The 13,073-nt window shown below is 36.1% G+C and overlaps 2 protein-coding genes across 2 annotated transcripts; both read left to right on the forward strand.

The window, feature by feature from the left end:
* Positions 1 to 6,376: 6,376 nt before the first annotated feature.
* On the forward strand, positions 6,377 to 10,646 carry LOTGIDRAFT_155102 (hypothetical protein; the record flags this gene model as incomplete). The annotated part of the gene is made up of 2 exons (XM_009065607.1): positions 6,377 to 6,500; positions 10,291 to 10,646. 2 exons carry the CDS (start codon positions 6,377 to 6,379, stop codon positions 10,644 to 10,646), a joined length of 480 nt encoding a protein of 159 aa, XP_009063855.1.
* Positions 10,647 to 10,896: 250 nt separating this feature from the next.
* Positions 10,897 to 11,523, forward strand: LOTGIDRAFT_155103 (hypothetical protein; the record flags this gene model as incomplete). The annotated part of the gene is made up of 1 exon (XM_009065608.1): positions 10,897 to 11,523. One exon carries the CDS (start codon positions 10,897 to 10,899, stop codon positions 11,521 to 11,523), a length of 627 nt encoding a protein of 208 aa, XP_009063856.1.
* Positions 11,524 to 13,073: the final 1,550 nt, after the last annotated feature.

Raw genomic sequence — 13,073 nt, forward strand, 5'->3', positions numbered from 1 at the left:
TTCGTAGAGTTGCTTACAAAATAATGAGTTTCTGATATAAAGGGACATGTTTTGCATCTACTGGACAAACATGGAGCACTTCTTAAACCTGGAGGTACTTCGGCATAAAGTCTGTTTTTAGCTGCTATCTGTGCTAAGGTGGAATTTTTTATGTTTCGTAAAAATCGTTTAGAGTACCCACGCTCTTTCAGTTTTGAGAAAACAATCGTACAGGCTTGGTTGAAATCGGAAGATCTTGTACAAATTCGATGAAATCGTAAAACTTGTGACTTAATTATACCAGAAAAGGTATGTTTTGGGTGAAAGGAGCTCTTGTGCAAGAGTTGATGAGTATCAGTTTCTTTGAAATACACTTTAATATCCAGTTTATTTGTTTCTGCTATGGAATCTCCCTTAAAGACTGTGGTATCGAGAAAGTCTATGCTTTTGTCACTCACGTTTGCGGTTAGTTTGATAGAAGGATGGTGGTTGTTGAGAATTTCAAAGAATTCCCAAAACTGTTCGATAGAATAAGTCCAAACCATAAAAATGTCATCCAAAAAGCGTCGTAAAAAAGTGGGTCAAATGGACAGAGGGGCAACACCTCACGTTCCCACTCTGCCATGAAAAGGTTTGCGTACGAAGGGGCAAATCGTTTGCCCATTGCTGTCCCTGAAGTTTGTAAATATGTTTTACCATTAAATGTGAAATCGTTTCGACTAAGACAAATCTCTAAAAGCTGTAGAATTGCATCGTCGGGTCTGTTTGGATCTGGGTTTCTATTAAAAGCTTTACGAACTGCCGTTAAACCAGTAGTGTTATCGATATTGGTATACATAGAAGAAACGTCGATAGAAATTAAAATAGCATTAGAGTTTCTTTCTAATGCGTTTTTTATGGTTTTTCGACTCAGTCCTAAAGTTTTTGACAATTGTCTTTGACTTAAGTATTTGCTCAAAATGTTGCCTTTTTGGCAGATATATCCATTTCGCCAAACAAACTTTTGAACTGTTTTACAGGTACAGGTACATCTGTTTTCTTTTTTTTATGTGACACATGATCTTGATTTACTTCACAACCTTTAAGATGTACCCCAGACCTCTTCTGTCTCTTTCTTTTTCTGACTTTTTCTCTTATCCTTCTTCGTTTTTGTGGCCCGTGCCTTTCTTTATACTTAGCCTTTGATAATCTCTATGCTGTTCTTCGGGCTGTGACACCCTTTCTGGTAATACTATTTGATGTAAAATGCATCTTCACCTTGAGGTTACCGGTACTACTGTCTGGGCCGAAAGTTTCAGAACCAGCACCAGAGCCTCTGAAAATGCAACCCTTTTCTATTCCATTGTTTTTCTTTGTTTTTTTTTTTCTTAAATTTTTCATATTTTTCACGATTATTGATTTCTTTAACTTCTCTGTGTACCTACTCATTTCAATCTGAAAATACAAATAATGTAAATATGATAATATAAGCAAAAGCTGTTAGCCTATTACATATGATATTTTCTAATATATATTTTTATCTCAATAATAATTGACAAAACTATCTATTTGAAGTACAAATATTTGTGTCCGTCTGTTGAAAAATGAAACGTAATTGATTTATAAAGATTCTGTCTTTCAATATGTGAAACGTAAGAGAGGTGTTTTTCAGTCCGTCTTTGCCTCGATACGAGACGAAGCTCTTGTTTGGTGCAGGAACCAGAACATTACCCGACCAATACATAGATAGAGAAATGGAGCACAAAACCCGACACATGGTTTGGTGATATTTACATCTACCTGATAGACACACCATTAATTTTCACGAAGGAGTCGTTGAAAGCCTACAAATCCTTGAGGCATACAGGTAAGTTATGTTTAACTTGTATTTAATCGCGGGTTATGACTACTTGATTGATCGACTTATTGTTTAGCTAAAAACGGTTTGTTTACATCACGTTGTGGCCATATGCCGATATGTATACATTTCGATTTTGACAAGTTAACCATCATTCGCCACTTGATACACCATTCATTAAGTTTGTCGAGCATTAATTGAAGATTGTGTTCGTTATCAGCAATAAACACAACATCGTTAGCATATAGCAACATTGATACATTTGTATTACTAACGCGAGTGCCTACATTGAGATCGTTAATATCACATGATAAATCGTTGATGAAAATTGAAAACAATGTCGGTGACAAATTATCTCCCTGTCTAACACCTTGACTTACATTCAAACCATTCAGTGAATTTATGATTAATACTAACACAGACTGTGGTTTGTCTAAAAATGTTTTTCAGTGATTGATATATTTTACCATCTATGTTCTGCCACAACAGTTTATAATACAACATCATGTCTCTGTTCATATGTAAGTAGTATTACGTGTCGACCGTTAAGGTATGGGCGGAAAGTTTTAACGGTGGCAACGACAGCCAATTCCTTTCTGGTGACACAATATTGTTGCTCGTGCACTTTCATCGCTTTACTCATGTTGGCTATTACTCTCTCCCTAGAATCCTGGACTTGAGATACAAAGGCGCTCACTGCCTTGTCACTAGTATCAGTGTCGGGTTTGGATAGGCCAAGGTTGGTGCTGATGTTAAGGCACTTTTCAGTACATCAAAAGGGGTTTGACATTCATCATAACTCTGATTTGGAATTAACCCATACTCTTCATGAATGCTGTCTTTTGTTTATCTTCTAGGGCCATTCCACAAAAATCCAGCCTCCAAGTAAGAATCGACTCTAGTCGCCCTTCCTTATATCATCATTGAGGAGTTTGTAGTCCACACAAAAACGAATCTTGCCATCCTTACGGACAAGCTAGACAATTTTTTATGCCCAAGATCCATTAGCTGGTTCAATTATTCCGTTTCTTAGCATATCCTCCACCTCCTTCTTTTCTATCTCCCTCTTTCCTTTTAGTAATCTTCTGAGAGCTTATCATATTGGAAAGGCGGTTCCGGTGTAAATTCTATGGACAATTGTACCTGTTCTACCAAGGTCGTTTAAGTATTTCGAGAAAGCGTGTTGATGTCTAACTAGCAACCTCTTTAGTTCCCTTTTCTGTTCAATGTCTACTTCTTGTCAACAACTCTGATAAATGTTCAGGAACAATATCTTCCCCGCCGCTTGTGCCTGATGCCCCAGAGGAATTTTGGTCTAGACGTCTAACTTTATTTTCAATGTTTTGTTGGTAGGACTCGAATTTCGCTATTTGCTGCTTGGGCTGTAGAACAATTTCATTGTCTGCCATGAAATTAATCTGATGGCTTTTTTGACTAAAATCCTTGCCAGACGGCAATCACGGTCTGTCACGTATGTAGTCGCTTGTTTTTTTTTCCGGTGAAAAAAATAGAACTCACTATTGTCTTGCACTAAATTTTGTAAATATTGATTTGATGTGAAGTTCTAGATTTTGACTTCTTGTCATTGCGTTTTGAAGCATTGTCATTTGATTGATGCTTCCAGTTAACTGGATTTCTATTCTTTTAATTCGAAGGATAGCTTGTAATAAATTTGTCCTTAATCGTAATTTTATATACTATATTTTACTATTCCTGTTGCTTCTCACCTGTATTATCAATTTTGAAAATACTTTTTTCAGTATTTGCCACATCCATTTTCACTTTTTGTATTTCAGCTCAAATATCTTTTGGGTCCCAATCACTTTATCTCGAACAGGCAGTTTTCTTTTCAAGTGTTAATTTTCCTTCCACGATGAGCGTATTGTTGAAACTTTCCTGGGGTTTTATCCACTTGCTACGATTGGAAGAAGAGGGTATTATGTAGCAGTACTAGTGATTTGAGAGAAACAAGAAACAATTTGTGTCACTATATGATTTTGTTTTGCCTGAATTTATCTCATTGATCGTCTCTTTGATTCATCTTGTTTTGATAGTCTATAACATTGAGAAATTCATGATAAAAATTAAACTAATATTTTAAAATAGTATCAGTTACGTCCCCACTACATTGCCTTCATTTGTCAATACTTTGTGGCAATATTCAAACCCCGAAATCATATTTAAACTGTCAAAAACAAGTCCTGGTCTGAAAAGCACAGCCTGTGTTGGCTTGTTTTCTTCATGGATCACACTTACAAGAGCATCATCATGCAATTGGTGAGGTTTTACAATTATATAGAAGCAAAACCCGTCCAAAGCATGCAATAAATAAAGATCTCAAGTAGAACATTTTTTTTTTTGGAAAATTCAGCCGGCAGTGAGATTAACAGGTTCAGCACGAAGTTTTTAACATAAATTTGTCTACGGAATAAAGGGGTAAGTACGTATCTCTAGTGGAATAACTGGGGCAAAGATTTGGAAGCAATCGACAGCTAACCAGATGATTATCGACACTAGAATCACGGAAGAGACAATCTCAGGAGTCAAAAGCCGCATTAGGAGATTATCTAAGATAAATGATCGTAATTGTGCGACCAGGACTAAAATTCATTCTAGATACAGATGCTAGTCACTATGCCTTAGAAGCAGTACTCTCTCAAGAAAAAAGCGGAAAAGAAAGTGTTATAACCTACATGAGCAGGTCATTGAACATACATGAACAATCCTATTGTGTAGCGAGAAAGAAGCTATTGGCTGTAGTTGTTGCATTGAAAAATTTCCACTCATCCTTGTCTGGTCAAGAAGTTCAAATTCGAACCGATAATGCTGCTGTAAGCTTGATCAAAAATCTGAAGATGCCAACTGGACAAGTAGCTAGGTGGTTAGAAGTAATTGGTAGTAGTATAATTATGTGATTATATATATGGCGGTTAGATATACGGATTTACCAAAAACCATTTTACCAAAATTAATCTCCCACCCATCACTCACCATCTCTTTTTACCTCATACTCGCCTACACACCCCACATTCCATCAACACTTACCCCCAAAAAGAACTTATTCACCCTACATTTCATTTAAATTAAACGAAAAAAAGCATATTAAAAATACCCTTATATAAAATAACTTCCTTGTTTCGCTTAACATCCGGTTTTTTAATAGCCTCGTTTTAAATAATGTTATTTTTGGTCTAGAAACTTTTAGAAGGGAGATAACTCTTGTTTTGGAAAAAAAAAAACAGATCACAATTTCTTCGTTTAATTAATTCATTTAAAAATAGCAAGAGTTTCATAAAAGCTAATAAAAGTTGACATTGTACTTGGTAAAAGTAGGCATGGTTGTAATCAAGCTGTAATTTCCCATCGACACCAGTGATCAGGCAGTCAACAGAACTGGTTATCTCATCATTCCTTTGACAGAAGGGACATTTGATTTCCACAACAAGACAACCAAGATACTGACGATGTGATTGGTTGTGATAACGAAAGCTGTCCATATGTTCACTTCAAGTGTGCAGGAATAAAACAAATACCGTAAGGTCAATGGTTCTGCAAAGCATGCAAGTAGAAAATAAACAAGTGACTGACCACCTGAATTGTTATTTTATATAGGGTGTACCTATGTTTGTGTTTCTGCACAAATAGTGCTTTATGCACGGGTACATGTTTTATTTAATTTACACATTCCCCATGATAACAAAATAAAAAAAAACCCACCTGAATTGTAATTGTATATAGGGTGTACCTATGACATTGTGTTTCTGCACAAATAGTGCTTTAGGCACGGGTACAGGCTTTGTTCAATTTACACATTCACCAAGATAACAATATAAAAGAAAAATTAAAAAAAAAACCGTCGTTGTCAGCTAGGCAACCTGATGAGCCCTGAGAGGGCGAAACGGTTTATACTGATCTCAAGGTTAAAAGGATTGTTTCACAAAATTATGTAATTTAACAGCCGAATAAGTCGAAAAAATTCTCAATTGAAGCTAAAACCTGACTCTTGCAATACGAATTTGTTCCTCTGCATGCATAATACTTGAACAACAAAATAAATTAAATACAATTTAATGTTGATGTTTATTGATGCACTGTCTGTCCACAATTGCTTGTGAACGCGATAGAGACTTCAGTTTTTATCCGATTTTGAAGAAACTTGGTTTAATTTACATACAGGGTGTATCAAAATACATTGGACCACGTTTTACTTAATAAATCTTGCACACCAGCATTCAGTCTCAACTTCCACAAGACAAGGACAAGTTTTTGAAATTTTGTCAACGAGCTTTATAGTGTCTTTTTGTTGGATCGGGGTCAAAGCTCGCCCTGGTTGATGCGAACCAGACACAGTCTCCGTCGTTCGGTTGACAGCTCTTCAGTCTGTTGTCCTTGGTTTTAATGACCTCAGGAATGTCAACAAACTTCAACCCGCCATCCACAGGCTTGTATCGGTTAGTACACCCCCAAACAACACATGTGTTAAACATTGCTTCTAACAAAGCGACAAAAATATAGACTGAATAAATATCATTGTTTTACCTTGACGATTTGACCTACATGATGGCGTCGCGCGCAATGCATCACGGGGAAACTCGCGCATGGAAAACTATGTATTCATTCTATCAGTTATTACTTCCTCACTGTAACTTTTTACATTACACAGGACCTAGTAATACATCTCATGGTATACCATATAACTTAATTAATAAGAGAAGACGACCATCAAGAACTCTTTCTCCACTTGAAGAATTGTTCATTACATTAGTGCGTTTACGTTGAGGCTTGTCTGAGAAGTTATGTATCGAAAATACTTACAATTTGGATTTTATTTTTGTATGACCGCTTAATATTTCTATCAATAAGTCCATCAAAAGAGCATGTTAAATCAAAACTCCAATCCCTTTTTCGTCAAAATTGTCCCCAAACAAGAGCTATTGTAGATTGTACTGAATTTTTTATTGAGCAACCTTCTGCATCATTGTGTCAAAGAGAAACCTTTTTTTTTTACATTTACTATCAGGTAGTGATTTTCTTATGGTCGATAGAGGTTTGGACATTCAGGATGATTTAACAGCTCGTGGAGTTTCTTTGTACATTCCTGATTTTTTTACACGGTCAAAACCGATTCACTAGTAGTCAGTTGGACAATTCCCTAACAGTAGCTGCTACAATGGATATTGGGATGTTGTAAATTGATGCTATCAGTGTCCCCTATACACATTAAAGTTTAGAAAACCTCTTTACAATACCTTTAATGCTTTGTATCTCTCAACCGTATCATAAATGTGACAACGTGAAAAGTAAATCTTGTGTAAAAAATTGTTACTTGCTCTACGATATATCTGTGAAAGATGGCAACAAATTATTAAACCAAACCTCGGAATATTAAGGTTACATTTCTGTTTAAAAAAAAAACTGTGTCTTTTACATTTACAATAACAATATCATCAGGAACAGCAAAATCACAAGAAGCAATGACAGAAATATTAAGCTGTAAATATATTTCATAAAAACAATCATGTGTTCTCTTTATTGTGTTAGTGTCATTTGAAAATTCTAAATAAATTCGTCCTGCTGACGAATCGTCTTTTGTTTAGAATTTATGGACTATATGGACATTTTATTTCCACTAACCTTAAAACATTGTCAATGGAGACCAAACGGTCTGGGGAGGCACATAAAAAGGCAAAGATGGATTGATTAATAAATCAAAAGAACACGATTTAAATGTAGGGTGAGATACCTGCTCTGAATATTTGGCAAAAGCCAAGTCCTCATTCCTAAACCCATGTTGAACACTAAGTGATACAAAATTTGTGTTTTAAAGGATCTGTTTTATTCCTAAAAGTTTCAAAAGTTGATGCTGTCAGACGATTTTCACGCTGAGCAAACCACGCTAAGCGTGTTTGAACTTCAATGCTTTTGGAAAATTTAATATCCACTGCAATAAAAGAATTAGAAATTGAAATTGAAATTCGCGTATGTTATCTTGATAATTTTCGCAGTATTATATGCCATCGTGAAGTTGCAGCCTATCCCATTGTCGCCAGAGAGTTTTAACTGAACTCGACTCTTTTGATACAGACTTCCAGAGAGGTCTCTGGTCATTGGTTTTCTTGCTCTGCATAACAAAAGAGATTATTGGATCATTCTTCTGTGCTATTTTCAAGTCTTCTAAACTCCATCTATCTAAATTTACTTCGGCATGGCATGGTATAGTATGTTGACTCCTTGTGGTTACCCGGACAATTTCAGTAATTTAGAGAATTATTATTAAGTTCTTGTCTGGTACAAGATTTACACGGGCGGCGTGATAATGCATCTGCATTTCGGTGTTTTACTCCAATCCTATGTGTGACCTCTAAATCATAAGTTCCAAGTTCCTGCAGTCATCTAGCTGTCTATCATGTTGGTCTTTTTAAATTCCGCATCCAACTAACTGCTGCATTATCCGTGCGTAGTATTACATGCTGACCGTACAGGTATGGGTGGAAGGTTTTTACAGCGGTAACGACAGCCAATAATTTTTTTCTATTGACACAATATTGTTGCTCGTGCACATTCGTCGCTTTGCTCATGTAGGCTATGACTCGCTTCTTTTGATCCTAGACTTGAGATAGGACGGCACCAACTGCCTTGTCACTAGCGTCTGTGTCCAAAATGATGTTTGATCCTGGGTTTGGATAAGCAAAGATTGGTGCTTACGTAAAGGCGTTTTTAAGTTTCTCAAAAGACATTTGGCAATCGTCACTCCACGAGAATTTCGTTCCTTTCTCTCATAGTTTATGTAGAGGTCTGGCAATATCTGCAAATCCAAAGACATGACGTCGATAATATGAGCACAGTCCTATAAAACTCCGCACATATTTAGCTGACTTTGGGTTAGGACCATTTATTTATTGCTTCGGTTTTCTCTGGATCAGTGGCTATTCCCTTTTCAGATACTATATGACCAAGAAATTTAACTTCCTTTTGGAAGAAGACACACTTTGAAGGTTTTAGCTTGAGATTTTCGTCAATCAATCTTTCGAAAGTATTCTCTAGTCTCTGTAACCCGTTCTTGAAATTTCGTGCATGGGAAATTATATCATCCATATAAAGTAAGCATTCTTCCGACTGCAGACCTCTTAATACATCCTCCATTAGACGCTCGAAAGTCGACGGACTATTTGCAAGTCCAACTGGAATGACTGTAAATTGAAATAAACCCATACTCTTCATGAAAGCTGTCTTTTGTTTATCTTCTGGTGCCATTCCATATTGCCAAAATCCAGCATTTAAGTCCATAGTTCCGAACCAGCAAGATCCCGAAAAAGCATCCAAGCAAGAATAAACTCTGGGCAGTGAATATGCGTCTTTCTTGGTTACATCATTGAGTGGTCTGTAGTCGACATAAAAGCGAATCTTACCATCCTTGCGGATAAGCAGGACAACATTTGATGCCCAAGGACCATTAGCTGGTTCAATTATACCTCTTCTCAGCATATCCTCCACCTCTTTCTTTTCTATCTCCCTTTTTTTTTGGTATTGGTAATCGTCTTGGGGCCTGTCTTATTGGAAAGGCGGTTCCTGTGTTAATTCTATGGACAATTCTATCTGTTCTGCCAAGATACTCGGAGTTTTTCGAGAAAGCGTGTTGATATTTAACCAATAGTCCCTTAAGTTTACTTTCCTGTTCTGTGTCAAGGTATTTACAACTTCTTGTCAACAATTCTGATAAATAATCAGGAATTATGCACTCACCATTGATTGAGGTACTATCCACCGAAGAATTTTGATTTATAGATCTGACTCTACTTGCAATGTTCTGGTAGGACTCGCATTTTGCTATTTGCTGCTTGGGTTGTAGGACAATCTGTCATGGAGGACATTAATTTGATGATTTCCCCTGTGTGTTAACAATTCCGGGTACTACGTAAACGTTGTCTTTAGTGCCTTCTGGATATCCACTTTCCATTAGAATATCACTCCCAATTATAGTTACTGGTATATGTATAGGATTTCGGGGAAGGGAGGTTTGATTCTTCCAAATGTACAGGCCTAGGATGGAGCAGACACTTTATTTAGAAATAAATATGCCATTTTCATAAAATCCATTGTCCCAAGTATCATCGGTTTCTCCTATGTTACCTGATCTAGACGAGACAAGATGCCTTTCGGGCGTATATCCACCCATCGACTCAGGCCCTACTGAACCGATGGTCTCCCTTTTCCCGATCTTCTATTTCCATTATTTTGTGGACCATTTCCAGTAAAATTTCCTTTCGGACAGTCCCTCTTGAGATGTCCTGTGGTATAACAATTGCAGGCCAGGTTTCTCAAAGTCTTTTGCAGTTTACTACGTTAAATCCTTGGCCACATCGTTGTGCACGCGTTAGGACAATCATGAGATTCGTATTATAGTTTGCGGATACAGACAACCCTATGGAAGAAACAAGAAAAAAACAGAAAATGTAAGTGAACTACTGAACTAGAAGAAGTGAACGGAAGAGAAAATGTAAGAGAACTATTGAACTTAAATGAAGAGAATGGAAGAGAAAATGTAAGGGAACTACTGAACTTAGAAGAAGAGAACGATAGAGAAAATGTAACAGAACTACTGAACTTAGACTTAGAAGAAGTGAACGGAAGAGAAAATGTAACAGAACTACTGAACTTAGAAGAAGAGAACGATAGAGAAAATGTAGCAGAACTGCTGAACTTAGAAGAAGTGAACGGAAGAGAAAATGTAACAGAACTACTGAACTTAGAAGAAGTGAACAGAAGAGAAAATGCAGCAGAAGTACTGAACTTAGAAGAAGAGAAAATGCAGCAGAAGTACGGAACTTAGAAGACGTGAACAACATGACAGATGAACTTAAGGACGAAAGGGAAGGAGAAAAAAGAATAAGAAAACGGAAGCATGAGGAAATGAAAAAAGATAACTGGAAGAGAAATAAAAACAGAATTAAAAGATGTAAAGGGTTGGAATATACAAATAATAAAGGAGTGAAAAAGGGTGAGAGAAAATTGGGTAAAAGATTAATTCAGGTTTTTGAATTAAATCTAAAAATAGGAATTGTGCAGCAATAAGTGAACAAATGAGGAAAGACATTTTCACCAAATTTTGGATTGAGTTACAAAGTTGGGATCAAAGACGGGCATGGGTCTCTACATTGATCAAGATAGTTGATATAAAGCAAAAAAAGGCTTGCAGCAACTCAAGGAGAAAATATTCATGGACTTACAATCTAATACATAGAAGCAAATCGTATCAAGTCTGCAAATCAATGTTTGTCTCTACTCTTGGATTACAAAGAACTCTGCTAGATTGGGTGCAGGATTCCAAACCAGAAAATGATAAATTAGAAATTATTACAGAAGAAGGAATTGCAAATGTGCAAAAACCAACTCGTTATGCTTCCAATAAATCAAAGCCTGACGATTTAGATTTCCTGAACAACTTTCTGTCGAGTTTATCAACTGTTGAGTCTCATTATTGTAGAGCTGCGTGTTCAGATAAGAAGTTTCTTGAGCCAGGAACGACATTTAATGGTATTTATGATGAGTATAGAAAACAAGCCGGAATTGCTGATAGCTGCCCATTGAGTTACCCAATCTTTCATCGCATTTTTAATGAACGCCGCTTTTCTGTTTTTGTGCCTAGAAAAGATCAATGTGATATGTGTGTTGGTTACAAGCATGGGAATACAGAACAGGATATATAGACTCATCATATTCTTATGAAGGATGCAGCAAGATCTGAAAAGGCAAATGATATTGTTGATTCATTTCGTGAAAACTCAGTTTCGGTTTGGTCCATGGATCTACAAGCTGTTCTTTTATGTCCTCGATCACAAGCTAGCTGCATGTACTACAGAACAAAGTTGAAAACACCCAATTCTACATTATAGAACATGCAAAATCATGATGAATCATGATGATGTAATTGGAAATTTATCCAGTGATGTATTTGCATGGATCCAGTATACACACTTCCTAATTTTTTTACACGCTAACTCCAATGTCAAAACACTTATAATTTGGTCTGATGGGTGTGGGTATCATAACCGAAATTCCATACAATGTGAAAGACAAAATCCACGACCATATTTTGTAAACTGACCCCTCTTTTTAACTCAAAGCTGCCAATAACCAAACGCAAATTTGATCATCTTCAAGCGTTAAAGATTGTTATTCCATCTGAAATCCACACATTTTATGACAACTTGCCGAACGATGAAGTAATGAACGATTAAGTATTAAGATAATGGTTGATTTCTTTGTTAAAATAATATTATTTGTTATCATTCGTTATATTACCATAAATTGTTTATATTAATAATGAACTCATTAAGCCATAAATTTTAATTTTACGGACATCAGATTGTACACGTAGTTAATTATATTGTTTTATGAAATAAATGGTTTGTTTTTTTAAATGCAGACTTATTCTATTATTTTCTCGGGCAATTACAGCAACATGGTATCATTTCCCTTTGTTCAATACTTGTTGGTGGAGAGCCAGTCATTGATGTCAGCGCTTAACTTTGAGCACATATGCCAAACACATCAAGTATTCATTGTTAAACATGTAATCATTATAAATAGTGTTGGGGTTCAAAAATGAACCGCAAAATATTTAATGAAAACTTTGAGATAATGTAAGGGACATATTTCTTCAGATTTTGTTCTATAGTTTTCATTAATTCGAGCTAAAAAAAATCCTTTCTTTTTAATAGAGAGTTAAATAGGTTTTCAAGAAACAAACACAGTATTGCCAGAGAGAAAAACATACTGAATTTTTAAGACAAATTGCCTAAGTCATTTTTCGTGAAATTGTAATCAAAAGTTGCTGAAATACTATTAGTTACTTATTCCTAATAGTCCCTAACATTCTAATTGACCAAAATTTAACAACATCATTCTGTTGAAATGTCTTTGAATGAGACAGTTTTAAGCGTCTCTTGTAAAATTGCTTTAGTCCAACGATATTTACAAACGTCAGGGACAGCTATGGGCAAACGATTCGCTCCTTCGTACGCAAACCTTTTCATGGCAGAGTGGGAACGTGAGGTGTTGCTCCTCTGTCCATTTGACCCACTTTTTTACGGACGCTTTTTGGATGACATTTTTATGGTTTGGACTTCTTCTATCGAACAATTTTGGGAATTCTTTGAAATTCTCAACAACCACCACCCTTCTATCAAACTTACCGCAAAAGTGAGTGACAAAAGCATAGACTTTCTTGATACCACTGTCTTTAAGGGAGATTCCA

Source organism: Lottia gigantea (assembly GCF_000327385.1).
Source record: "Lottia gigantea unplaced genomic scaffold LOTGIsca_7, whole genome shotgun sequence".
Lineage (NCBI taxonomy): Eukaryota > Metazoa > Mollusca > Gastropoda > Lottiidae > Lottia > Lottia gigantea.